The following is a 27505-nucleotide window of genomic DNA, read 5'->3' as shown; positions in this document are numbered from 1 at the left end:
GACTTCTAGGCTCCAAAGGTATGAGAATATAGATTTACATTGTTTAAAAAAAAAAAAAAAAAAAAGAAAAGGCTCTTCAGTAGTCCCTGCTAAAGAACAAGCTTGGAAGTAAAGGAGACCAGTTCATACATTCAAAGAGGCTATTTCTGAGATGGTGCTTCTACCTATCTTTCCAACTCTTCCTGATGGCCTACTATGTGCCCAGCTCTGGACTAGGAACTGTGATGGGGTCAACAGAAAATACCAAACTTTATTTCTGTCCCCAAGAGGTGATAACTGGGGTGGGTGAGGCATCACAGATGAATAAAATGAGCCCAGATAAAAGAAGAGAGAGGAAGAGGGAAGAGGAAGAAACCACAAATACATTAGCAAAGCAATCTTACTTCTGCAAGTCCTCTGATCCGAGTTGAGAATGTAGCCTTGTTTGCACCTGCAGACGTATGAGCCAGGGACGTTGATGCAGAAGTGGGCACAGTTATGCTCCAGGGTGCTGCACATGTGGGCTGCTGAAAGGGAAGACACAGGAAGGTAAGTCAACGGTAACGCCCTCTCTCACTCCATTCCAGCCAGCAAGCATTTATTCAGCATCTACTCTCTCCCCTGGGCAGGACTCAGAGAAATAAGCTGCAGTCCCTACCCTCAAGGGGGCTCACAGTCCAAGGTGGACAAGACAGGGCCAGATAAAGGGCCATGGAAAATCAAAGAGAAATGGTGTTAGGCTGAACTATATGAAATTGCTGATACTTGATTGGTTTTGATCTACAAAAAAAAAGCAAGAAATTTCCAGTTCAACTTAACAATACCCATGTGGTGGGCTGGGGAATCAGAAACGTTTGCCAGCATCAGAGGGGGCTTTCGCTTAAGTGTGGATTTTTAGGAAGCAACAATGGGGCTGGAGGAAAAGCTATTAAATAAGCAAGAATGTGTTAAAGAACCAACAGTTTCTCAAAATCATGTTTCAAGAGTAATGTAAATTTTTAATATGCAAAAGTATACACAAAATTTTGGAGTAAAAAATGCATTCACACGTTTCATGTTTCTGTAATCTTTATGTCTCAATTTAAGATATCTATTTAGCGTCTTTTCTTTTCTTTCCTTTTTTTTTTGAGACAAGGCCTTGCTCTGTCTCCCAGGCTGGAGTGCAGTGGCACAATCATGGCTCACTGCAGGCTCAAACTCCTGGGCTCAAGCCATCCTCCCACCTCAGCTTCCCGAGTAGCTGGGACTACGGGCGTGTGCCACCATGCCCGGCTAATTTTTAAATTTTTTTTGTAGAGACAGGGTTTCACTATGTTGCCCAGGCTGGTCTCAAACTCCTGGACTCAAGCAATCCTCCCAGTTTGGCCTCTCAAAGTACTGGGATTACAGGCATGAGCCACCACGCCTGCCCTCTGCATTTAGTTCCTGAAGTACCTCAGCTTTCTGGTATATTGGTTCTTGCATAAGTCTGTCTGTAGCTCATAAAAATTCTCTTTTTTTAATGTCCTAATTTATGACTTTACTCAATGTAACTTGATTGCATTTAAAATTAACAAGCAACAGTACAAACATAACAAGTTGTGCAAGTGTTCTCATAAACAAAAAAGATGTCTATATGTAGAAATATATTTTTATGAAGCTAAAATAAAAGGAGCTCTCAAAAGCTTAGAACAATTCCATTAATCCAGCGCTTATGAAAACTCAGCTGTGATTAAATCCATCTGAAGTTTATGTCTCTTTACATTGGAGTAAGAAATATGGTGGGCAATAAATGAACTAGGGAAGTAAAGCTGTTTTATTTCACAGCAATACAATTTAGAAGGTACTGTTCTGAGTCTGATTGTCTGTGTTTTGGTTCCTGTTAGGATACAAGTAACACTAGGAAGGTTTCTAGAACCAATCAGTCATTTTTACTTCAGGGTGAAATAAACAGCTTTTTTTGTGACCTTATACAAGTTTCTTTTATTGTTATTATTATTTTTAAATAAAATAGAAGTTTTCTCATTTTTAAAAATAGAGATGACGTCTTACTATGTTGCCCAGGCTGGTCTCAAACTCCTGAGCTGAAGTGATTCTCCTGCATCAGCCTCCCAAAGTGTTAGGATCACAGACATGAGCCACCACACCCAGCCCTTTGTGCAATTTTCTTAACCTCTTTATAAGACATGAGGATAAAAATAGCACCTACCTCATAAGAACCTCAACAAGGTTAAATTAATGGAGATGGTAGAGTGTTGAGAATAGTGCCTGGGGAATGCTGAAGATACCTGCTAACCATTTTATAGCAAATGAGAATTATGGTGGCATCTTCTCTTATTTTACATCTGTAGGTTCATCCTATTTATATTGACCTTCGCCTCAGTTTTCACTCAACGTTGATCACAGATTCTATCAATGTTGATACATGTACTGTATTTCATGGAATCTAAAATGCACCCCAGTTTCAGAGATGTCAAACTGTGAAGACATGTTCAGTTGATCCTCATTCTTCACAGATTCCATATTTGTGAATTTGCCTACTCACTAAAATGTATTTGTAAGCCCAAACCAATACTCACAGCGTTTTCATGGTCACTAGTGGACATGCTCAGAGTGCATGAGCACTCAATTTAAAATATCTCTAAATTTAGTTTATTTTGTGAGAAAGGCTCTTGCTCTGTCACCTACGCTGGAGTACAGTGGCACAGTGACAGCTTGCTGCAGCCTCAATCTCCGGGGCTCAAGTGATCCTCCTGCCTCAGCCTCAGCCTCCAAAGTAGCTGAGACTACAAAAAAATGTGTTGCCTGGTGCAGATGTTCTCAGCTGAGGTTGAACAAGGTGCCACTCTGCCTTCTTTTTCAGCTTTCCTTCTGTAAACAAGTATCCTTTTCACAGTCTACTTAGCACCACGGTTTTTTTGTTTGTTTGTTTCATTTCTGTGCTTTCTGTAAGTGATTTTGCTGTTTAAAATGGTGACGTGCTGTCTAGTGTTCCTCAGTGCAGAAAGGCTGCAATGTGCCTTACAGGGAAAATATGTGTTAGATAAGTTTCATTCAGTCAGGAGTTATCGTTGGCTGTGGGTCTGATGTTAATGAATCAATGGTATATATCAAATAAGATGTTTTCGGCCAGGCATGGTGGCTCACACCTGTAATCTCAGCACTTTGGGAGGCCAAGGTGGGTGGATCACTTGAGGTCAGGAGTTTAAGACCAGCCTGGCCAACATGGTGAAACCCTGTCTCTACTAAAAAAAATACAAAAAGTAGTCAGGAATGGTGGCAGGCGCCTGTAATCCCAGCTACTCGGGAGGCTGAGGCAGGAGAATTGCTTGAAACCGGGAGGCAGAGGTTGCAGTGAGCTGAGATTGTGCCACTGCAGACACAACGAGACTCTGTCTCAAAAAATAAACAAACAAAAAACAAATAAGATGTTTTTAAACAGAAACACACATAAAACAGGGCTATGTATTGATTAGTTGACAAAAAATATTGTCACCAGAGGATTGCAGGAACCTAACCCTATATTCCCATCAGGAATATATGGAGCAATGGTTTAGTATTCTCTAACTCAGTGTTTGCAGTGACTGTATAAAACATAATTATTGTGAATAATGAAAACTAGCTGTATTTTAGATTTAAAGATTTAATCAAAACCTTAGATCTAGTTTATCCCTCCCAATTGATTTATCCATTGGTCCTATGACTTTCCTCATTTTATTTGGCCATTTCTCCATTGGTCAGCATTTGGGTGCTTTCCAAGTTTTCATTTTCACAGTGTTGTGATGAACGTTCCCGAACGTGTCCCCTGGAAGGCATGTATGATGGTTTCTCTAGGACTGGGTCTCACTTTAAATAGATATGGCCTAATTGCCTTCCAAGACAGCTCATATCAGCAACGATGGTCCTAATGATTCCCTATCCCCTCAAAACTTCAGTACTTGGTGTTACCAAACTTTAAGTTTTGACAATCGTACGGTGAGGGGTAATCATTATCCCACTTTTAATTTGCATTTGCTTTGCATCCTGACAGAATCTCTTCCTGGACTGCTGGAGTCAAATTACCCATGGGCGGAGGGCATTTCTAAGGCACTCACAGCATGTCACTGTCTCCCTCCATAATTAAAGAAGTGTACTGTGTAGGCAACCAACTACACGGCAGTCACCCACTGCCATGAGTGGGAGGCCCAAGTGATGTACCCGGTGCCTGTCTTCTTGCTGAGACCCTAACAGACAAAATAAGAAGACAGGAGATGTGAGGCAGAGAAAATATCTGGCAGGCAGCAGGCAGCATCGTGGGGAGAGGATGGCTACTGGAAATAGACTGCCTGAAGGCTCAGCTTCACCACTCCCTATGACCTTGTGCAAATGACTTGGTTTCTCTGAACTCCACTTTCTTCACCTATCAAATGGGGAAATTAGGCCAGGCATGGTGGCTCATGCCTGTAATACCAGCACTTTGGGAGGCTGAGGTGAGCAGATCACTTGAGTCCAGGAGTTTGAGACCAGCCTGGCCAACATGGCAAAATCCCATCTCTGCTAAAAACATGCTAGTCGTGGTGATGGGCTCAGCTACTCAGGAGGCTGAGGCAGGAGAATTGCTTGAAACCGGGAGGCAGAGGTTGCAGTGAGCTGAGGTCATGCCACTGCACTCCAGCCTGGGTGACAGAGAGAGACTCCATCTCAAAAAAAAAAAAAAAAGTTAGCGGGGGAGGGGGAATTAAAAGAACTATTGCATTGGGTTTTAGAATGACAGCTTGTTACTAAGGCTTATTTTGGCCATGTGCCATAAGAGAAACTGGAACTAAAAGATTATAACTTGGTGTAATGGAAAAGGCACTGGATTGGGAGCTAGAAGACTGTGCTCTAGTTCCCCTCTACCTTGAACAAGTGAGGGAAGTTCTGGGAAATCAGGTAGCTCCTGTAGACTATTTCTTTACCTGCAGCGTAAAGGCATGGACAGGCTCTAGGGACCTCAGTACAGACACCTATTATTTAGTCTGGTACCTGGTTTTTCTATAAACTGCCCTTCCTTCTCACTCCAGACAGCTTGCATCGGGGAGCTGCCGTGGTGGTCTGAGGTAGTCCCACTCCTGGCCACTGTTGGTTGGTACAAGGTTTGACAATCAGAGTCCTTTACTGGCATTTAGGAACCAGAACTGAATAAAAGGAGGCTCAAACTGAGAATAAGTGAGCCTCAGGGGCTGGTGGGGCCATGCTTCCTGACTGTGGACTGGAGAAGGAGAGGAGTGGAGGGGAGATGGAGTGAAAGCAGGACCCTCACGACTGCCATCCTTGTTTCCATGGATAATATAATGCACTCCCCCCATCTTTTAGAAAAAAATGGAATTCCTGACACTTTCAACCAAAAGAATCTCAAACATCTTCACTAAACTAGAATAAAACTTTCCCATCTGTAGAATGCTGTGGGTGAGTGCTGAGTGACTTTCAGAGCATCCAGGCCTCATGCCTTGCCCTCTGTGGGATGGGCCTTTGTGGTGAGAGCCAAGGGGAGACCACAGCCTTGCTTCCTCCACCAGCCTGCTGGAAACAGTCCTGTGAGCCTCATTTCTCAGAAGGTCCTCTGGGTTTACACTCAGCCAAGGCCTTGTGTTCAGAGGGGAGGAATAACTAATCAGCAGTCTAAGTCATTGGTGGGATTGGATTTGTTGACTAGGAAATAAGAACAGTCTTTTTTTAATGATAGTATGAATGACTAAAGGAGTGGTCAGTGTAGGGAGGTGGGCTGGAGGTCTTGTATCACTGGGTGCAGTAGACTCAACGTTTGTGAAGTCAGTCCAGCCTCCCCACTTCACATCAGGGCCTCAAAGGAGTGCCATCAGTGTAGACTGCCCAGGCCAGTTCATGAAGGGTGTGTCCTAGGAATACTGTTAGGGCCTTAAATTGTGCCTGGCCTGGGTGGGGTGGGGCTATTAGGGTAGGAACAGCCTGGCTGCCTGCTCCAAAATACCAGAAGATGCTGATAAAGTCAGCACCTAGAGGTTAATTAAAAGCAGTCCCGCCCAGGTGGCAAGAATCACCAGAACACTCGGGACAGCGTTTTCAGCCCCTAGATTCCATGTTTTCTCTTACTGGGTGGCAAAAATGGCAGACTCCAGGATGTGTGGGTTTTGGTCATCTCATAGACAGGACCTCAATTCACAGTGCACCTGGCCTCTCCCTGGTGGTCTCAGGGGTGGCCTGAGAATGCAACCTCAGGATTCCCCTTGCTGTGGCTAGTATGGGAAGTTCCTGCCTGCAAGTATAAAGCCTCCACTGTGCTCAAGATTGTACAGCCAGACAGCCAAAGAGACAAAGCCAGGACTCTCACCCAGCGAGGTCTGGCTCCAGAGTCTAATCAATTCCTCACTGTATGATAAAGGTCCTGCCTTGATCACACCCAGACACCGCCTTTCCCAATCTGCAGATGCAGCATTGATTTTCAGTTCTGCCTGCAGAATGCCTAGGCTCTCGTCTCAACTCTACCACTTACAGGCCAGGCACAGTGGCTCATGTCTGTAGTCCCAACACTCTGGGAGGCAGAGGCAGGAGGGCTGCTTGAGCCCAGGAGTTCAAGACCAGCCTAGGCAACATAGTAAGACATTGTTTCTTTTTAAAAAGTAAAAATTATTCAGTCATGGTGGCGCACACCTGTAGTCCAAGCTGGGATGGAACTTTGAGGTGGTAGTGAGCTATGATCATGCCACTGCACCCTAGCCTGGGTGACAGAGTGAGACCCTATCTCAAAAAACAAAATAAAACAAACAAATAAAAACAAAAAAACAAGCTCCAGCACTTACAGGTTTGTGACCTTGGACAAGTTATTTAACCTCTTTGGTTCTCAATTTCCTCTTCCATAAAATGGGAACTATAAGAGCATCTACTTGACAGGTTTGTTGTGTGAATAAAGTGAGTTAACATACACTAATAGCCTGAAACAACACATGCATACGTTAATATCAAGAAATGTTAGTGATTATTGGTATCACCTCGTCTTTAAAGCTCTCCTGGAGCCCCCAGGCAGACCCTGACAATTTCCAGTTCGGTAAAATAGGGATAATAGAGCCAGGTATAGTGACATGTAGTCCCAGCTACTTGGGAGGCTGATGTGAGAGGGTTGCTTGAGCCCAGGAGTTCGAGGCCAACCTGGACAACATAGTGAGACTCTATCTCTTAGAAAGAAAAAAAAAGATAATGATAGTACCTGCCTCAAAGGGCTATTTTAAGTATTAAATGGAATACTGTATTTAAAAGTACCTAGCACAGGACAAGATTAGCTATTATTGGGGTATAATTTGTGAAAGGAAAATAAAATCTCAGGATCCCAAATCACTATGCCAAAAGGAAAAAAATTAAGCTAAAAGCTGAGTAATGCAAGAAACTGCCTTTGCTTTTGTTCCTAAGCAGATAGCTACAGATAAAAGTTTAAATATCTGCATAAGTAGCTACTCCATGTTTGCCGTATCTTATGTAAAGTGTTGATTTACTGAGCACTAGAGGAATATATAATTGACTATTCCCCTACCTGCTCCTTTTCTCTTGCAACATGTGGATTCAGTAATGTGACCATGCCCTCCCTCTCTCCCCTTTAAATACTGAAGCCCTCAAAATCATCTTTGGAAAAAGGCACAGACCACAGATTGTGCCTGTGATTTTGTGTTCCTTTTTTCCAGGCATGTCCTTAACCTTGGCAAAATAAATTTTTAAATTGATTGGGACTTGTCTCAGATACTTTTTGGTTTACAGGTTCAATGAATGTTTAAGGAACAAATGAGACTTCCCAAACCTCAGAGATGTCATCTGCAACTTGGAAAACGCTCACCATTTTTGTCTGATCATTTGAGTGCAGATCAAAACTGAGGCCATCTGCCTAGCCCATCGGTCCTCAGTGTATTTGATTGTAATAATACATAACACAGTGCACACTGAATAGGGCTCTACCATTTACAACACCTGTTCACTCATCTACTTTCTGCATATAAAATCCCCATTTTACAGATGAGGCAACTGAGTCTCAGAGAGCACAAAGGATTTGCTCAAGATTGTACAACTAGAGTCAGCTCCTCTTCCTCCTATGAAGGCTGCCTTCAGAGTTTCACCTATTTTAGGTAAATGCCAATTGCAAGGTAGGTTTACCTGGCCAGGCTGGACTGTGGAGGTGGCCACCAGAAAATGGTTTACTTTAAAAGAGGAATTTATAATTCCCAACATGCAGAGGAGTGAAATGAGCAAGAGGTTTGGAATTAGCATCCAACTATCTCTTGGCTATTTGTTTTTCAAGTGACTCACTTAGCAAGTTCCTTAACCTGTAAAAAGAGAGTGGCAGGAGTGTGCTGCCTGCCTCCTGGGGCTTTCAGCAATAACATAAGGGAAAGTGCTTTATAAATGTTAGTTACTACGGTCTTTACCGTGCAGTTGATAAAGAGGCCCTGGGGCCTCTTCAACCTTTCAAGATGGCTGCTGAGTCTGCTGAGCAAAGCCTGGCAGTGCAGTGCAGTGAGAGACAGCAGCCCTGTCTCCTGCAGAGTGGATGGGGGGACTCACAGGGGATTCATTTCTCAGGCCACAGGAACAAATGGATAATGCTGATGTTTTCTTAGAGCTTCCAGATTATAACAAAGAAGATGAAGGGAGGAAAAGTCCAAACTGCCTTTTCATTTTGCTGCCTTGCCATAAAGCACACAGAGATGGTTTTTCCATGGACGAGTCCACATTGGTATATTCTATTCGACACCAGGATTGCAGCGGGGGGCGGGGGGGCAGGGGGCGGTCAGTCCCATTATGTAGCTCCTCAGCCTTATCATGTTATCTTTCCATTTTCTGACAAATACAGAATGCTTATAAAAAGAACCCCTCCATTAAAATTTTCCAACACAAATGAATAAACTGTCAAAATGGTTACAGAACCAATTTCCCTTTTAATATTTTCAGGAAAGGGGAAACATAAATTCTGCAGAAGTCATTTAAAGTCATAAACCTTGAAAATGTTTGCAGTGTGTTCTGCTGATTGAAGTGATCCAGCTGACTTAGGCCACAACACACCACAACACGGCCTCTGCAGTGCCAGGGAAATGGCACTTCTGAATACTTTCCAAGTGGCATTGCAAGGAAAAAGGTTCTTTTTTTCTTCATGGCATTGATTTCTTAAGTAAATCTTTTGATTCTGGAGTCAAGAACAAATGAGATCTCTGTGCTTTTTGAAGTTAGTTCTCAGCAGGGGATTTTGTTTAATATACATCAATAGCACATTGTTCTTCCCTGGGGCCTATATCTTAGAGGTCTAGAATATGTCACATTCTGGGAACCCCCTCCTGGGTGCCCTCTCCTGGGGAGTTGGTGCAGAGTCTGGCTTTAAAGCTCATTCTCCACTCTGCTCTAGGAAAAGATATTTTACATTTTACAAATAGATATTTACATATAGATAATTTACAAATAGATATTTAAAAATAGACTATTTCCTTTTATTTCCCCACCAAAGATTCATGGTAGCTGGAGGGGACAGGGACCACTGGGAATGGACAAGTCAGGGTGGGACATTGTTTACCAAATCAGGATGCGAGTTTCCTGGATTGGGCTGCTGGCCCCCTGCCCTCCTGGAGGAGGAAGGAACAAAAAGGCAACCACAGAGGCAGGAAACTGGGGAGAATGCAGGCTGACCTGCTGAGAAGAGTGGGGCAGCAGCAGGGATAGAGATAACTGGAAAGTGCGTGGGAAGGAAGGGAGAGAGAAGCCCTGTGGAAAAGAGGGTTAGAAAGGAAAAGAGGGAAGAAAGCTTCCAACATAGAAGAATGCAGCTCAGGGGCTCTGAGAGGCATCGTCCTGCAGAAAGAGTTGGCAGGTGAGGAGTGGCCCCTACAATTTTAACCGGGGGGAGCTGCCAGGACCACACCTTGGTCCTTTGTATACGCTGGACCTCTTTGTCAGCTGAGAAAACATCCTCTGCCAGCACCACCATGGGGCAAAAATGCCTTGGTATTCCACACCATCCAAGGAGAGATTATGTTACTTTTTCTGCCCTTCCATTCCTATCCCTACTCCAACTCATGAATTCCAACTTAGGGAATTCCAGGGCAGCTCCACATGCTGAAGAAAAACCCTGTCTATCTACTCTTCCTCATTCTGTGGTTTGGGCTTACGTGTCCCTTCCCCAGGGCAATCTCCCTGAGCACCCAGGCCTAGATCAGGTCCTGGGTTTGCACACTCCTTCGTGTCCTGAATTCTTCCTCCATTACACCGTGACAACTATAGTTACTTATTTGTATAATTATATATTTAATGTCTGTCTCTGCTGGGTGCTCATGCCTGTAATCCCAGCACTTTGGGAGGTTGAGGCAGGAGGATCCTGAGGCCAGGAGTTTCAGATCAGCCTGGGCAACATGGCGAAACCTTGTCTCTACAAATAGTTGAAAAATAAGCCAGGCATGGTGGTGCACACCTGTAGTCCCAGCTACTCATGAGGCTAAGGCAAGAGGATCACCTAAGCCCAGGAGTTCGAGGTTACAGTGAGCTGTGATTACACCACAGCACTACAGCCTGGGTGACAGAGCATGACCCTGTCTCTAAAAGATCAATAAATAAAAATATGTGTCCCTTGGCCAAAGTGTAAGCCCCTGGAGCGCGTTGTGTTTATCTTGGCCTTTGTCGAAAACCCATTGCCAGTACAGTACCTGGGACATAGTAACACAGAATGAACACTTGAAGATGAATGAATGAATTCTAATGGTTCCTCTAGAAGAGTGACAAAGGAGCAGGACTTACTGCACAACTTCTTCTGGAACACGGAGGTCAGCGTCTCAATCTGGCTGAAATTGGCCACCAGGAAGACATGGTCCTCGTGGGGCTCACTCCCAATGGCCTTCAAGGTGTTGAAGTCTACCTGGCCCACACCAATGGCAAAGATTAGGATGCCTGTGTCCCGTGCCTTAGCAGCCACCTCGGCCACGGAGTCCTGAGGTCTCCCATCCGTCACGATCATTATGACCCGTGGCACATTCTCCCTCAGGGGCCGGGCCCCCTCTGCTTCTGAGAATGCGATGTTCAGGGCATACTGGATGGCCAGCCCTGTCATGGTGCCCGTGGACAGATGCCGCATCCTCTTGACAGCACGCTCCACCTCGGACTTCCTCTTGAAGGTCTTGAGAGAGAACTCATTCTTGACAGTGCTGCCATATTGGAGCAGGCCCACTCGGGTGACATCAGGACCAATGTCCAAGAATTGCAAGATGTCCACGATGAACTCCTTGACCTTTGCATAGTCATGGGTGTTGACACTGCGGGAGCTGTCAATGATGAAAACCAGGTCTGCCCGCTTGTTCTCACAGGAGCTCTCTGGGGAAAGAGGAGAGGTCAAATACATTAGAAGAGAGGCCAGGTGTGGTGGCTCACACCTGTAATCCCAGCACTTTGGGAGGCGGGTGGATCACCTGAAGTCAAGAGTTCGAGACCAGCCTGGTCAACACTGTAAAACCCTGTCTCTACTAAAAATACAAAAATTAGCGGGGTGTAGTGGCAGGCACCTGTATTCCCAGCTACTCGAGAGGCTGAGGCAAGAGAATCACTTGAACCCAGGAAGCACAGGTTGCAGTGAGCCAAGAGAGTGCCATTGAACTCCAGCCTGGGCAACAAAAGCGAGATTGCGTTAAAAAAATAAAAATAAGAATAAAAACATTAAAAGAGAGTTAAGGACCAAGGGCAGACCGGCTATTGTTGGAAATCCTGGGGCTGATGATCACCTTTGAAACCTCCTTCATCAATTTTCCTCCTCAATCATGAAAGTTATAAGGGTATATTTGTGCATGGCTGGAAGATCATGACTACTGGCTATAATCAGATAGCAATCCTTTTTGCAAGATAAATGAACATATTAGTTTCTAGAAAGTCGCCAATGCAGTTTTTATGTAACCAAACACCTGATCAGGGTCAAAATTATTTTATTCTTTACTGCATGACACATAAGCTTGGCTGGGCACTGCAGAGAATATAACAGAAACTTAGGACAGGGTCCAAAGTTAAGGAGCTTCCAGTTTACCTGGGGAGAATTAACTAATAAAACCATGAAAGAATAACTGGCATGAAAACTGTGTCGTCCTGACAATAGCTGCTAAGAGAATAGGGATATGAATGGGCTGGGGTCAAGGAGATGGGATGTGAGCTGACCTTGTAGATGCATGGTGTTTGGATTAGAGAGAAGGAGCACATGGAGCAGATCACATGAACCAAAGCCCAAGATGGAATGAATGTGGTGGGTAACAGAATAAGTGATGAGACCTTGTAGTAGTGGGAATACTAGGAGTTGCAGGCAGGAATTAGTTGGACAGATGGCCTCAAGCCAGTTTAAAAAGACCTTTCCTTTCAGACTGAGAAATATGTACATGATGCCACCAGTGAGGGGCATCTTAGCATCATATTATGTAACTCACCTCTCCCATAGGGAAGTTACATGATGAAAAGTCAACAGAGTCTGGCAGTGGTTTGCAAGATGGATGGTCTACACAATTTCTGGACTAATCTCATTGAGAGGGGAACTCAGATCTAATCCTAGGACAGTAGTGGAAATGGAGAAAAGGGGACCTGACTAAGAAATATTTCAACAAAGGACACAGTTAAATTGGAAAAAGGCAAATGTTAAGTCCCTTACCACCGTGACTACCATAATTATGCCTTAAGCATCTAAGCAAGAAGGCTGTAAAAGGTTTGAGTCCATAGACAAACTCATCCCTTTTGTGTTTCTAGTATGAGGATGACATTGGATGAGATGAGAGGCCTCCAGCTTCAGTGGGTGGAGGCTGGGCATTCCTGTTGGAGTTTCTCGGATATTCTGAGCTACTGCCTTTCACCAGGGCGAGTCCCTCCTCCCCCATTCTCTACTCCCTTCCCGGACTTTGCAGCTGAATCAGGATTTGAAAGGGATTAGAAAAGGGATCCAAAATGCTTGCCCTAAATCCTAATCACCACAGCTGCAAGAAAGAGAGAGAAAGCCAAAATGAAACAGTAAAGCTAGTCATAAAAATGAGAAGTGGGAAAAGCCCGTGAAGTCATCCTGTCCAGGCCAGCTTGCCAGGCTGTGACTTGTCCCCGAGTGCCTGCACACACACCTCATCCTTGCTGCCTCACAAGTCTAATAATTTTAGGGGAGGAGGCACCCCCAAACACCAGTAGCCTGGCAAGAAACCAACCTTCTGACATACCCATGCATAACCCTGAGGGCTGGGTGAGTCCAGGGTGAGTGTCTCAAAACAGAGTCCCCAGAAAGTGAGCCTTTGAGGGCTCAGCGATAAGATCTATATGAAACCTAACATTTCCAGAGCACTTGGTCACTATGGTGTCATTTGATTTTCAGAACAAGTTTTTGAGAAAGGATCAAGAAGCATCATACCCATTGCATAGATGAGAACATGGGAGCACTGACAGTTTGAAATCTTTCATAATTTAGGAAAAGAAAAAAATACACAGAGGTGCAACCAATATCCACCTCGTTGGGCAGCTGTAAGAATTTAAGGAAATGGTGTAATGAAGGATCCAGCACTTGGAGACTCCCGACGTGTGCTGGCTGCATGTATAGACTCTCCCCGCCCCTCCATCAGCCCTCATTCGTGTCCAGCCCTAGGCTGGGTAGGGGCAGGGTTGCAGCTATGGCTGTGTGGTTGGTGCTGCACACAGGCACCTGCTCAAGGAGGTGAGAGGAACTGAAATCCAGCCAAGCCCTGAGCCCCAGGGGCTGAGTCCACCCTAAGAGGCACCTTAAGGGGGTGCTTTTCAGCCAGGTGCAGTGGCTCACGCCTGTAATCCCAGCACTTTGGGAAGCCGAGGCAGGCAGATCACAAGGTCAAGAGATCAAGACCATCTTGGCTAACATGGTGAAGCCCCATCTCTACTAAAAATACAAAAAATTAGTCAGGCATGGTGGCACGCACCTGTAGTCCCAGCTACTTGGGAGGCTGAGGCGGGAGAATCACTTGAACCCAGGAGGCGGAGGTTGCAGTGAGCTGAGATGGCACCACTGCATTCCAGGCCGGGCGACAGTGCAAGACCTCGTCTCAGAAAAAAAAAAAAAAAAAAAAAAAGGCAGGAGTGCTTTTCCAATTTTCATGAAGGCTCCTATGGTTTAGTATATAGCCCTGGGTTGGGGCAGTAGATGATGGATCTGCAGATCCCAGGAAGGAGGACAAGGGGGAGCATTCCCCAGACCCAGGCAGGCCCTCTCCAAAAGCCACACCTGCCTGACCCTTCATGTCTGAACTTACTGCAGGGAGAATGTGACCCAATAATCTTTACCTGCTGAGAAGAGGGGCCAGGCTTAGACCCTGCCATGGAGGAGGATGTTAATTAAGGCACCTTTGAAGGGAGGGAAATGCACACAAGACTCGCATTCTGAGAATTCTCTTCCTTTGAAGATCTTTGGAAGTAGTGGAGGCTCCTTGGATTGGGCCTTTACTATGGGTCTTAGTCATGGTGTCAATATCTATCCAAGCATCACAATCAATTTAAAGGGAAGCCTGGAAGTTCCATAGAGAATTGTGTGCTGAATTGGGTTCTTTCCCTTCAAAACAAATGGGTAGTTTCCACAACACCTGCACATGTACAAAAACACCACAAAGGTTCAAAATGTTGTTGGAGGTTCCAAGAAAGCTGTAATTCTGAGTTGAAAACACCAAGTCCTGGCAGCCCAAGTAACTGAATTTTCTTCAAAATGTGTCCTTGGGTCCCTTGAGGGCTCAGAACCACAGTCTCATAGCTTGTCCCTGAAAGGGCTAGTTCAATGGTTCTCAAACTCAAGTGTGCATCTCAATTCTCTAGAGGACTTGTTAAAAACTAAGACCAGGCCAAGCGCACAGTGGCTCATGCCTGTAATCCCAGCACTTTGGGAGGCCAAGGCAGGCGGATCACCTGAGGTCGGGAGTTCAAGACCAGCTTGACCAACAGGGAGAAACCCCATCTCTACTAAAAAAAATAATAATAGTAATAATACAAAATTAGCTGGGTGTGGTGGTGCATGCCCATAATCCCAGCTATTCAGGAGGCTGAGGCAGGAGAATCGCTTGAACCTGGGAGGTGGAGGTTGCTGTGAGCCAAGATCGTGCCATTGCACTCCAGCCTGGGCAACAAGAGTGGAACTCCGTCTCAAAAAAGACAAAAACAAAAACAAAAACAAAACAAAACAAAACTAAGACCAGTGCACCACAACCCCAGAGCTTCTGATTCTGTAGGTTTCCATTTCTAACAAGTTCCCTGGTGAAGTCAATGTTACTGGTCTAGGGATACACACAGATCAAAGAAATAGAGAGCTCTCTGGAGAAAAGAAGTTCTATAAAGTCTTGAACTTGTTATTTCACTGGGAATTCCCCAAGGTTAAGAAACTTGTCTCATATATCTTTGTAGGCACGCAGTTGGAAACACAGAAAGTCTTCATTCAACATCTGTGAATTAAATGGAATTCTGGTGGAAGCAAGTCTTTAGGTAAAAGAGATTGAATCAGAGCAGTTAGTTCAAAAAGATGATGACAAACACGAAGCCAAAAAGTTCTAGAGGAGGTGTGGTCCTGCTAATGGAGTCATAGATTCTAGGACCCAAATCTTTGCCATTTTATGAGGGACCATAACCACTTCTGAAGTTCGATTCATGGAATTATAGACTAGTAGAATCTTAGAGGTGGAGGGGTCCCAACAGAGTCCAAGTCACTCACTTTATAGAAAGGAAAACTGAGGCCTAGAGAGTTGACTCTATCTCTGCAAGGCCCTCATGGCTCACCATGGTCAGACCTGATGCCCTTTCCATCGTCTCATGGCAGGCACCCTTAGGAAATTATCAATACAGCCAGCATTATGATAGGAGCTTTGCAAATACGTGGGAACACTCTAAAACATTTGCTGTGAAAAGCTTCACAGTTTCTCCACATGGGAACTGTTGAGAGATGTTTCCAGGAAATGGATTTCCTTAGTGTGTGTTCTTCTTATGCTGACAATTGGTTCTGATGAAGGACATCCTGTCTCCTTGGCCTGGGAGAAGAACATACAATGAACTTCCTTCTGGCCTCTCATGACAGGGTTTTCAACCACAGTTGGAAGACAGTTTGTGGGCCCATAATAAAACATCATCCCTCTAACTATAAAGTGATGATCTGGACTCTGTTAACAGCTCTTCCAGTACTGTCAGCTTGACTCCAAAGTCCATGTATTGGGCAAATGAGTGTCTTTTACTCTTCCAGAGAAAGGGAACTGAGCCAGGACAATTTTAAGCAACATTCCTACGCCAGCAGAATGACAATGTGCAACGTCAGAACTATTTCCTTCTCTCAAGATTGCAGCCTTGTCACTAATCAGCCTCTCTCCTGTTCTGGCTAAATTCAATCATGGCCATGTAATCATACTGTAAATATTTGGTGCCATCTGCATGGGGAAGTTAGGACACATTTGGAGAAGGAATCAATATGAATCTCCATGACAAGGGTAAAATCATTTCATCTGGAGACCAAAGGGGGCTCTGAAATCCTAAGTGAATCAGTATTAGAGTCCTATGATCCCATGCAAGCCCAGCCTCTGCCACTTTCTGTCCAAACGATCTTGAGCCTCTCCTTAACCTGTGTGACCCTCAGTCTCTTCCTCTGCAAAATAGGGATAATAATGCCTTACAATGCTGTTGTGAGACTCAAAAGAGAAAATAATCATAATTTATAGCTAATATTTACTGAGCACCTAATTAGTGCCAGGCCTTGTTCTGAATGCTTTACAGGTGTTGGCTTGTTTATTCTTCACACACACCTTAGAAAGTAGGAAAGAACACACCTTAGAAAGTAGGTGTTGTTACTGTTCTTCTTTAATAGATGAGGACAGTGAGTCTAGAGAGGTTAGAGAACTTGCTCGAGTTCTCCTATCTAGTGTAAAAGTGAACTAAATATGGCCTGAGAATGACTCCATCTTCTATATTTCAGTCTTTGTGGAAAAACTGCAACCAAGCTTAATAAGTAGACAAGATTGAAAACCTAACTTAGGAGTATGCACCTGTAACAATAGCTGAGTCTTGGCCAATCCCAGCGGCCGTACTTCAACCATTCGTACACTGCTGAGTGTTCAAACTGTGTTCAGACAAGACAAACGCCAGCCTGTACCCAGTCCATCCATTGTGTACCTCACTTTTGATTTCTGTATGTCATTTCCCTTTTTTTGTCTATAAATCTTCCACCATGTGGCTGTACTGGAGTCTCTGTGAATCTGCTGTGATTCTGCGTGCTGCCCGATTCACAGATTGTTCATTGCTCAGTTAAACTCCTTTAAATTTAATTTGGTTGAGTTTTTTCTTTTATCACTAGGAAGTAGAGGAGCTGGGATCTGAACCCATCGTGATGGCTCCGTAGTCTGCACTCTTAACGACGAAGCTATATTCATGATGAATATGAAATGATTTTGTCCTTTTAGATCTGCCATTTCCAGAATATTCAAGAGGCACCAGGGTTGGACTGGCTCTCTGGGGTCAGTTCTTTCCTTGCCTGGACTCAGGACCTGAGAGCTATGGCCTGAACTTGCCTACCTCCTGCCAAGTGCTAAAAAAATAAAAAAAAAAACACTTAATAATATCATGAAAACAGATGCCTGCCTCCCTGGATAGCAGCAGCCCAGTAAATCAGGCCACTGATGGTTCCCATTCTCACTCCTTGACAAGTGCTTATGGAGAGTTCAGTAGAAGCAAAGGCCAGGGGGAGAATGAAGGATGGGACAGATGTGACGGAAAGTGGGAGGTCACCGATCTTTGAGAGGCTATGGGGAATAGAAGGACTACAGTCTGGACAGTAGTCAAATACCCAGGAAAATTGATTTCAGAAAATGTGATGTTCCATATCAATTCCCAGCAAAGTTCCCATGAGCAGATGGTCTGTGGGCACTTAACAAGAGAACCGTGAAAAATGTAATAATACAAGTGAAAAAAAACTGTAACAGTTTCTAGGACAGTGGAAGAGTGAAGGGATTAGGGAACTAGAGTATGATTTCCAGCCCGCATTAAAGGCCTACTTGAAGGCTGCAATTATGAAATTTACGTGAGACCGATCCAGGTGGTTGCATGTTTTGCTACAGCCACATTCAGCTACACAGATATGGGGGGAAGGCTGGCAAAAGTTGAATTTAACAAGGGTTATCATGTAGCCAAACGAGAATGATGAATCAGTAAAGGGGCAAAGGTAGTTGACAGTAACTGCAGTGATTCCCCATGGAATTAAAGCTGGGGAAGCAGGAAATAGAGGAATTGAGGTGAAAGACAGTGAAAAAATAGCAGGATCAATTAACTGGAAGTCCAGATAAGGTCACAGAATTGTTGGAGTTGGAATACTAGTAAGGGTAAGCTGGGAAGATAGGAGGTTTAAACTGAGATTATGGCGGGATTAAAGTTACTATAATTATAGGGTCAAGATAAGAGAAGAGGGTGGCTGAAATCTAGCTGGGAACAGTAGCTCATGCCCGTAATCCCCACACTTTGGGACTTTGGGAGGCCAAGGCGGGTGGATCACTTGAGGTTAAGAGTTCGAGATCAGCCTGGCCAATATGGTGAAACCCCGTCTCTACTAAAAATACAAATATTAGCCAGGTGTGGTGGCAGGCGCTTGTTATCCCAGCTACTTGAAAGGCTGAAGCAGGAGAATCGCTTGAACCCGGGAGGCTAGACGTAGCAGTGAGCTGAGATTGTGCCACTACACTCCAATAAGGGCAACAAAGCGAGGCTCCGTCTCAAAAAAAAAAAGAGAGACAGAGAGAGAGAGAAGTGAGTGGTTGAGATCTGGTGGAAGACAAGAATATTGGAGAAAAGAATCTCAAAGCTATTAAAGGATGATTCATGATTCATGTGGATCTTGAAATCACCAACAATTATGACAAGGGTAATGCTGGACAGAGTGGCAGTAAGCCAAGAGCTAAAACTGTTCTTAGAACTAGGAATAACCAGAGGATTTTAAAAATTACCTAAGGGTGACCCAAAACACTATGAAGCATGATTAAAAACATGATTAAAATTTCCTAAAGGGACAGAGAAAAAACTAGCTCACCAAGAGTTTCAAAGGGACACTGGGGAGAAAAATTAAAGCTGTTTTATGATAAGAGAAGAACAGAGAGAGAGACAGCAAGCCATGATCATAATGAGCTAGCAGGAGTTTAAGAAAGAAAGAAAAAAAAAAGGGCGTGCAAAATGTATGTTTTATTCCTAGATGGAACAGATCAAGAGGATCCACGGAACTCTACAGTATGGATCTCAGCGAGGCAAATGACTGACCCTAATAAGGCAGATTCCCTGTATGCAGAACAATTAGGTAGAACTCTTAGGTTGTGAGCCAGTCATTCAACATACCTATTGTATGTCAGGGCCTGGGGATACAAAGGAAGGAAAAGACCCCTGACTGTGTAAAGGACACAAATAATAACGGGATACAATGAAGCAGACCAAACAGATACAGTGTGCTGTTGTTGATAAATATAAACATATCAAGCCAGTCTGGAAGGAGGTCTCTAACGATACGTGCTAAGAGAGAGATGGACAGTGAGGGAGTGGTTGACTACCTCTTGGTAGAGAAGGAGAGAGGTAATGGTTGACTATCTCAGGCTCTAAGGCAAGCTTAACAATGCCATTTTTTTCAGTCCCTGGCAGACATTGTTAATCAATTCTGGCCCTGTCCCCCTCAGCCTGGATCCTTTCAACATGGCACTTTGAGTACCAATAAACAATCTGTCAGAACTGGCATATGAAATAGAATCCTTCTACCAACCTGGTCTTAGAGCCTGGTGCTCCGCAACAAAGATTAAAGTACTCAATTTTACCCATGTCTGAAAAAATGAATAAAGGTAAACTAGCTAATCATATGAGACCATGTCTGACTATAAGGGCTAACATTCTTTTTCAGTAAGAAATAAGGGCAGGCAGACAAGGCTGGCCATGTCAAGGGTCAGCACATGAGCTTCCAGGTAAAACCGCTTTCATGACGGAGGGCTGCCAGGTGGGCATGGGGTCAGAGCAGAACAAATAGAAAGATTTAAGAGATATTCTCATCAAACTGTGAAAGCGGTATGGATCCTCCACTATAAGAATATAAAACTAGCACATCAGAATACAAGGAAATTGCATCCAATAGGCCAGCAGTCCCCAACCTTTTTGGTACTAGGGACTGGTTTAATGGAAGACAAATTTTCCAGGGACAGAGTGGGGAAGAGGGGGACTGTTTCACCTCAGATCATCAGGGATTAGTTAGATTTTCATAAGGAGTGTGCAACCTAGATCCCTCGCATGCACAATTCACAATAGGGTTTGCGCTCGTATGAGAATGGAATATCGCCACTGATCTCACAGGAGGTGGAGCTCAGGTGGTAATGCTCACCTGCCATTCACTTCCTGCTGTGCAGCCTGGTTCCTAACAGGCCATGGACTGATATCGGTCCACAGCATGGGGCTTGGGAACCCCGGCTATATGCATTTTATTTATGAGACTTGATCTACATGGGCTTGTCAAAGACAGACAGAGACAGATGGACTGAGAGCAAAGACGACCGTGCGACACAGCACTGGGATCCCACCCATCACTGTGCTCCCGCAGGGGCATGTCCACAGACACCTGTGATGCGGCCCCTGAGCCTCCTCAGGTGCTTCTGTCCCTGTGTGCCACCAGACTGTGACCAGCTCTTGGTGCTTAAGGGTAATTGAAAGGCTATTTCAGATGTAATTTAGACTATATTTGTTTTTTACCCCAGTATGACTTCTCCTGCAGTCCCCTGCATTTAGGGCACTTGATTAAGGCACCACGGTCCTTGTCCAGGAAATAATCAATTCTCCCCTCTCCAATTCCCTTATTAGTCAGTCGCCAGCTGCGGCATTGCATCAGGCCTGACACTGTAGAATACAGTTGATGAGCTAGGGCTTTCTTTGACTCAGTCGTGCTCTATTCACATTTTCTGAAAAAACCGCTGGGGAATATTCTGAAAACTTGCTTCTACTATATTAGGGAGACACCCTGGATTACTTAATGGGTCTAAGACATATTGTGAACTCATTAGCAAATCATTTCCCAATTGGTAACATTTTCCAAACATTTCTGCAAATTCTGGAGGCATTTGTGGTTCTCCCTACACCACTGCATACAATGCTGGGAGGAACTGTTAATAAGCTGAGTAACAGAGTCAGGCCCAGAAAGGGTTTCTGAAGGATGGAATAATGAGTAGAAACTAATAAGATGAAGTATAATTGGTAAAAAATGTCAAGCCCTGTATGTAGAGTTCGAAATCAACTGCATAAACCAGAGGAAGGGAGACAGCTGGTCACATGATAAAATCTGGAGCCAGGATGGCAAGTCCAAGCCTTGCATGTCACCCCGGTGTCCCCAGCCCTGGCACCCATGGCTGACACCCCTAATCAGTCCTGGTCTCAGAATCAAAGTTCAACCACAGGATTCCTCTTGAAACAGCACCCCGATTTCCCATCACCCATAGACTGGAGGGAGCTTATGAAAAGAAACCGATTTGTCCTCCAGATGTCACTTTCCAATCACTCCCATTAGACTCCTCCCAACCTTATGCCCCAGTCATCTCATCAATGGCTTTCCCAGAGAGAGACTCTCCTGACAAAAATGAACTTTAATCTTCCCCTTTCTACCAGAACTTTCCCATGAATGAATATTTTAGTGAGTTTCATTATCTGAGTCCCAAGAACCGGAAATGACAGCTTTAAATTCCTAGTATCGGGCTGGGTGCAGTGGCTCACGCCTGTAATGTCAGCACTTTGGGAGGCTGAGGTGGGCAGATCACCTGAGGTCAGGAGTTCGAGACCAGCCTGACCAACATGGCAAAACCCCATCTCTACTAAAAATGCAAAAATTAGCCAGGCATGGCGGTGTGCTCCTGTAATCCCAGCTACTCAGGAGGCTGAGGCAGGAGAATCGCTTGAACACGGAAGGCAGAGGTTGCAGTGAGCGGAGATCATACCACTGGATGACAGCCTGGGCAACAGAGCAAAACTCTGTCTCATAAATAAATACATACATATGTACATACATACATATATAAAGTCCCAGTATCCATGAGTCTCAGGGAGCTATTCCATCAAAGCAATTTCTTCAAAAGCCACCATCCTAAGAGTCACTAATGGCAAGGTTGCTGATGTTCAGGAGAGAATGAACTCATAAACTCAGCCTTCTCCACCAGCCACCACTCCCTGCCCTATACCTTATACCCCAACAATGTCACACTGCCTGTCTGTAGTCCCTACACAGCGCCCTCTCTGCCAGGGATGCCCTCTGCTCCCTGTTCAGCTTAAGACTCAGCCCTATGGTCACCTATTTTGAAAACCTTTCCTTAACGGGCCATTCTCCGCTGGCCTCAATGGCCTTCCTCTGAGCCCCAACACTCCCTGCTTACCTCTGTCTGAGCGTCTTCCACCAATATCTCACACATGCAGCTACCTGACCACAAGCAGTATCTTCTATGAATCCTAGTACCCGGCCTAGTGCCAGGCACCTGGCTGCCTGTCTGGGTCCTTGCTTATTCCCTTTGGTGTGTACATGAGCTTCCAGGTAAAGCTCATGGGTGGGGGGTGTGGGAGGGCAGGGAAGAGAAAGATTGCAGATACCCTGCCATGAGCTGGAATGGGCTGGGAATGCTGGTCAGCAGAGACACAATAAAGAAGAGGTTGCAGCTGGGATCCTTGACAGCTCGATAACATCAGAAAGAGGTGGGGACGGCTGGGCATCGTGGCTCATGCCTGTAATCCCAGCACTTTGGGAGGCCGAGGTGGGTGGATCACTTGAGGTCAAGGGTTCGAGACCAGCCTGGCCAACATAGTGAGACCCTGCCTTTCCTAAAAACACAAAAATTAGCGGGCGTGGGCCGGGCACGGTGGCTCACGCTTGTAATCCCAGCATTTTGGGAGGCCGAGGCAGGCGGATCACGAGGTCAGGAGATCGAGACCACAGTGAAACCCCGTCTCTACTAAAAAATACAAAAAAATTAGCCGGGCGTGGTGGCGGGCGCCTCTAGTCCCAGCTACTCGGAGAGGCTGAGGCAGAAGAATGGCGTGAACCCAGGAGGTGGAGCTTGCAGTGAGCTGAGATCGCGCCACTGCACTCCAGCCTGGGCGACACAGCGAGACTCCGTCTCAAACAAAACAAAACAAAAAAATTAGCGGGCGTGGTGGCAGGTGCCTGTAATCCCAACTACTCGGGAGGCTGAGGCAGGAGAATCACTTAAACTTGAGAGGCAGAGGTTGCAGCGAGCTGCGATCATACCACTGCACTCCAGTCTTACCCTAGACCCAGGAAATCAGAATCTCTGGGGTTAAGGCCCAGGAATCTGCATTTGTAATTGCTGCAAGTAATTCTTAAGCACAACAAATCTGACAACTCTGTCTCTAGGGATGTGTGAGACATATCCTGAGAGACCATCTGCCAAGGGTCTAGAAAAGAAGACAGTGGCAGGGCACCCATTCTGACGTCCTGCCACCTTCTTCCCCCAAACCAGGAGTGGCCTTGAAAATGTAGCAATCATACATCCTGGAGTCTCTTGTGTCTCCTCATGCAAATATTCTGTTCCATTGTCAGATCACGTGCATGACAGATATATCTGGCATTCAATTAGTTTCAGAAAATAAAGAACATAGGCACTGTTACCTTCCACTTGTAGATGAGGAAGCTGAGGCTCAGAGAGGTTAAGTGACAAGTGCACAGTCAGGGGATTAATGAGTGGTGGCAGAACAGGGATTTAAACCCCAAGTTGGTCTGACTCTAACACTTGCATTTTTAGCCACTGCTCCCGGTAGGTGGCCAAGAGTGAAGAGCCCTCTTACCCTCCCCATCACCAGATAACACATTGACTGGCAGCTGAGCCTGGAATGTGACCCAGGAGATAAAGCTCAACTCAAGACACAGTCGCCTAAGTGCAAATGTCCCCACTACACCCTCTGCCCTGGCCAGTGCCCTGGGAGGCATCGCTCAGGCCCCAGTGATTCATCTGCTGCACCTACCAGAGTTCAAATGTGCCTTCTCAGCACCAGGTCGTGATGACAGTAAGACCAATGAGTAACTTAATGTGCAGTGATGTCGCCCCACAAATACTATGGTATTTACTGGCCTGCAAGTCCCATCAATTTATAAGCCACCTTTGAGGTCATGACTTGGACTTATTCATCTTTCATCAATGCCTGGCTCAGGGCTGGCACATAGAAGGCACTGTACCGAAAGCACCACAGGCAAAATACAATGGTTAATGCTGTACCGTCAGGCCCTGGCCTCAAGAAGCTCACAGTGCAGGGGTCATTGAGACAAGTATAGAGGTGACTGTAGAGCTAGGCAGGGTAAGAGAAATTACTATTCAATAGGCACAATCTATGTTTAACCAGAACAGCCTAACTCCAAATCACACTGAACGGTCGCTAGAGATTCTTCTTTTTTTTAAATTAGTATTTTTAAAACTTTTTTAAAACTTTTTTTCTTTTTTTGAGACTGGGTCTCACTCTGTCACCCAGGCTGGAGTGCAGTGGCGCATTCTCGGCTCACTACAACCTCCGCCTCCCAGGCTCAAGTGATCCTCCCAACTTAGCCTCCGGAGTAGCTGGGACTACAGGCACACACCACCACACCCGACTAATTTTTTGTATTTTTTGAAAGAGACAGAGTTTCGCCATGTTGCCCAGGCTGGTCTCAAACTCCTGAGCTTAGGCAATCCTCCAGCTTCAGTCTCCCAAAGTGCTGGGATTACAGGTGTGAGCCACCATGCCCGGCCTAGAGATTCTACTTCTGAATAAGTGGGGATGAACCCAGTAAAGATATATAGAGAATACACTCTACTTCTTGACCAACTACTGAGGATAAAAGTAACAATGTACACCCAGATGGAGGTGATTTCCAGGGTCTTCCCCCACATACACCCTGCTTTGGATGCCTGGTTGCAGAAGAAGAAAAGTAGCAGATGGCTTGGGAAAAGGAAATTGGGGTAGCCAGGCTCCCTGTCCTGCTAGAGTGGGTGCAGTCTTCTCCTTGCTCTGTGTATTTTCTCTCATGGACCCACTTGTCCCAAAGAGCTGGGTAGCAAGCAGCTGATGCCATTCAAGATGCCAGGCACTGTGTGCTTCTCTCAAGAATGCTCGAGATACAGGCTGAATGTCAACCTTCATTCTGACAAGTTCTTCCTGAGCAGAGCCAAAGTTCACAAACAAAAGTTGAAATTTCAGAATTGCCAGATTTGCTCTGTGTACCGTTGAACAAGCTACTACCAAGAAGGGCATTTGCAGAGCAGAGAGAGGTGAGTGTGCTGGCAGAGAAAGATGCTTTCGGGATGGATTCCATCTGCCCATGGAGATAGAATCCATCCTGGGTAGTTTTTATGCAAAATATGCTTGGCAATGCCATGATAAGTATTTGTTGTTGTTTTACGAAGGTGCTGGGGAATGGGTGTTGCATCTTTGGGCAGCAATGATGCTCCCTAAAGCAGAGACTCCAGCCAGTAGGGCCCTGAGGGATTCTGGGTTCACACCAGCTCAAATTTCAGTTGTCCCTGCTGACTGTCATAAATTCCTCTAGGAACACAGCCCTCTCAGGCCCTCAGGAAGTGTGCACCAACGAGCCAGCAAAATGGAAAGCAAAAAAAGGAAAGGAAAAACACGCCACATCACACCAGTCTCCTCTAGTAAATGTTGCATGAGCTGAAAGAAAAGAGACGTCATATGAGGTTCAACAACTGTGGTTTCCAGACCCTGGACAATTTTCTTTGTGAGGGAGCCAAAATGAAAGCTGCCCCAGTTTAGTCCTGGAGGAAAAAGTTTCCAATGAATTGAATTTCCTTGCAACGTAAAGTAGTTTGCTCAAGTCTCACTAAAAAATGTCCCTCACATCCTCTCTCGGAGTTTGCTATACAAACAGTCTTTTTCTTAACTGATAAAGAGAAGTACAAATAAGCTGTGAAATAGTGGTTTTTATAAGTGGGAGCTAAATGACGGGAACACACGGACACATAGAGCGGAACAACACACACTGGGGCCCATCAGAGGGTGGGAGGAGGGAGAGAATCAGGAAAAATAACTAATGGGTAGTAGATTTAATACCTGAGTGATGAAATAATCTGTACAACCAGCCCCCGTGACACATGAGTTTACCTACATAACAAACCTGCACATGTACCCCTGAACTTAAAATTAAATTTAAAATTAAAAACAACAGTCAGGCCAGGCATGGTGGCTCATGCCTGTAATCTCAGCACTTTGGGAGACCAAGGTGGGCAGATCATGTGAGGCCAGGAGTTCGAGACCAGCCTGGCCAACATGGTGAAACCTCATCTCTACTAAAAATACAAAAATTAGCCAGGTGTCGTAACGTGTGCCTGTAATTCCAGCTACTTGGGACACTGAGGCATGAGAATTGCTTAAACCCAGGAGGCGGAGGTTGCAGTGAGCCGAGATTGCGCCACTACAGGCAAAATACAATGGTTAGTGCTGTATCATCAGGCCCTGGCCTCAAGAAGCTCACAGTGCAGGGGTCATTGAGACAAGTATAGAGGTGACTGTAGAGCTGGGTAACTCAGTGAGACTCTGTCTCAAAAAATAAAATAAAATAAAATAAAATAAAATAAAAACAATAGCCAGTGATATTAAAACCTTTTCTTTTAAAAAATGAGCTGACTGAATACATACAAAATAATTTTGATATTCTCTATCAAACCCCCTCACTATCTTTCTTCCTTTCTCAAATTGAGAAATGACATGTATCTTAAAATTGTAATACACACACACACACACACTCTCACAGAGACACACAACCATCCCTCAGTACAAGAGAGTGCAGAAAGCACCAGGAAACAAAACAGGTAATTTCTGCTCTCTGCAAAGTAAAAAGCAGCATAGGAAGGTTTTAAAAAGCAAGCTGGCATTTGACCCACAGGAGCACTTTAACTGAATAAATTGCTTCATCTGCTTTCTGAGAATTCAGCAAGTGAAAGCCAGAGCAGAGCAGAGACCTGTGAATAGCAACACAGGGCTGGGCTGCAAGAGAGGAGAGGAAGGAGACACAGCGCCTCAGGGCCTTTCCCTGGAAGGAGGAGGGGAGGAGGTGTAGGTATGCAGGGAGGAAGGGGCTAGTCAGATAACAGGGCACAAGTTTCCACACCCCCGTGCCAGCAAAGGCAAAGTTTGTCTTCAGAGACAATTCTATCATCATTTTGGTTTGGTTGAGTTGTACAAACATTGCAGGAATCCCCTCTTTGTGCTGGGTGCTAGGGATAGAGTATGAGAACCAGTCTCAGCCTGGGAGGAGCTTACAACCCTGTAGAGAAGACAGATTGATTAAGATTCATAAAAAACATGAGCAGGCCAGGCACAATGGCTCACACCTATAGTCTCAGCACTTTGGGTGGCTAAGGCAGGAGGACTGGGTGAGCCCAGCAGTTAGAGACCAGCCTGGGCAACACGGTGAGGCCACATCACTATGAAAAAAAAGTTTTTTAATAAGCCAAGCATGATGGCGTGCACCTGTAGTCCCAGTTACTTGGGAGGCTGAGGCGGGAGGATCATTTGAGCCCAAGAGGTCAAGGTTGCAGTGAGCTATGAT

General features: G+C 45.1%; 1 protein-coding gene across 4 annotated transcripts in view; it reads right to left on the bottom strand.

The window, feature by feature from the left end:
* Window positions 1-27505, bottom strand: part of MATN2 (matrilin 2) — a 185138-nt gene that overhangs the window by 114368 nt on the left and 43265 nt on the right. For 3 of the 4 annotated variants that reach the window (XM_032760107.2, XM_032760106.2, XM_058444041.1), the window contains exons 3-4: window positions 10714-11283; window positions 384-506 (exon numbers count right to left, since the gene is read on the bottom strand). In XM_032760107.2, coding sequence (XP_032615998.1) covers window positions 384-506; window positions 10714-11283 — 693 coding nt within the window. The remainder of the gene's footprint in view (window positions 1-383; window positions 507-10713; window positions 11284-27505) is intronic. The other variant, XM_058444040.1, reaches the window with a different exon arrangement.

Source organism: Hylobates moloch, unplaced genomic scaffold, assembly GCF_009828535.3.
Source record: "Hylobates moloch isolate HMO894 unplaced genomic scaffold, HMol_V3 SCAFFOLD_9, whole genome shotgun sequence".
Classification (NCBI taxonomy): Eukaryota; Metazoa; Chordata; class Mammalia; order Primates; family Hylobatidae; genus Hylobates; species Hylobates moloch.
The sequence above is the reverse complement of the archived record's forward strand: the minus strand, read 5'-3'. Positions and strand labels throughout refer to the sequence as shown.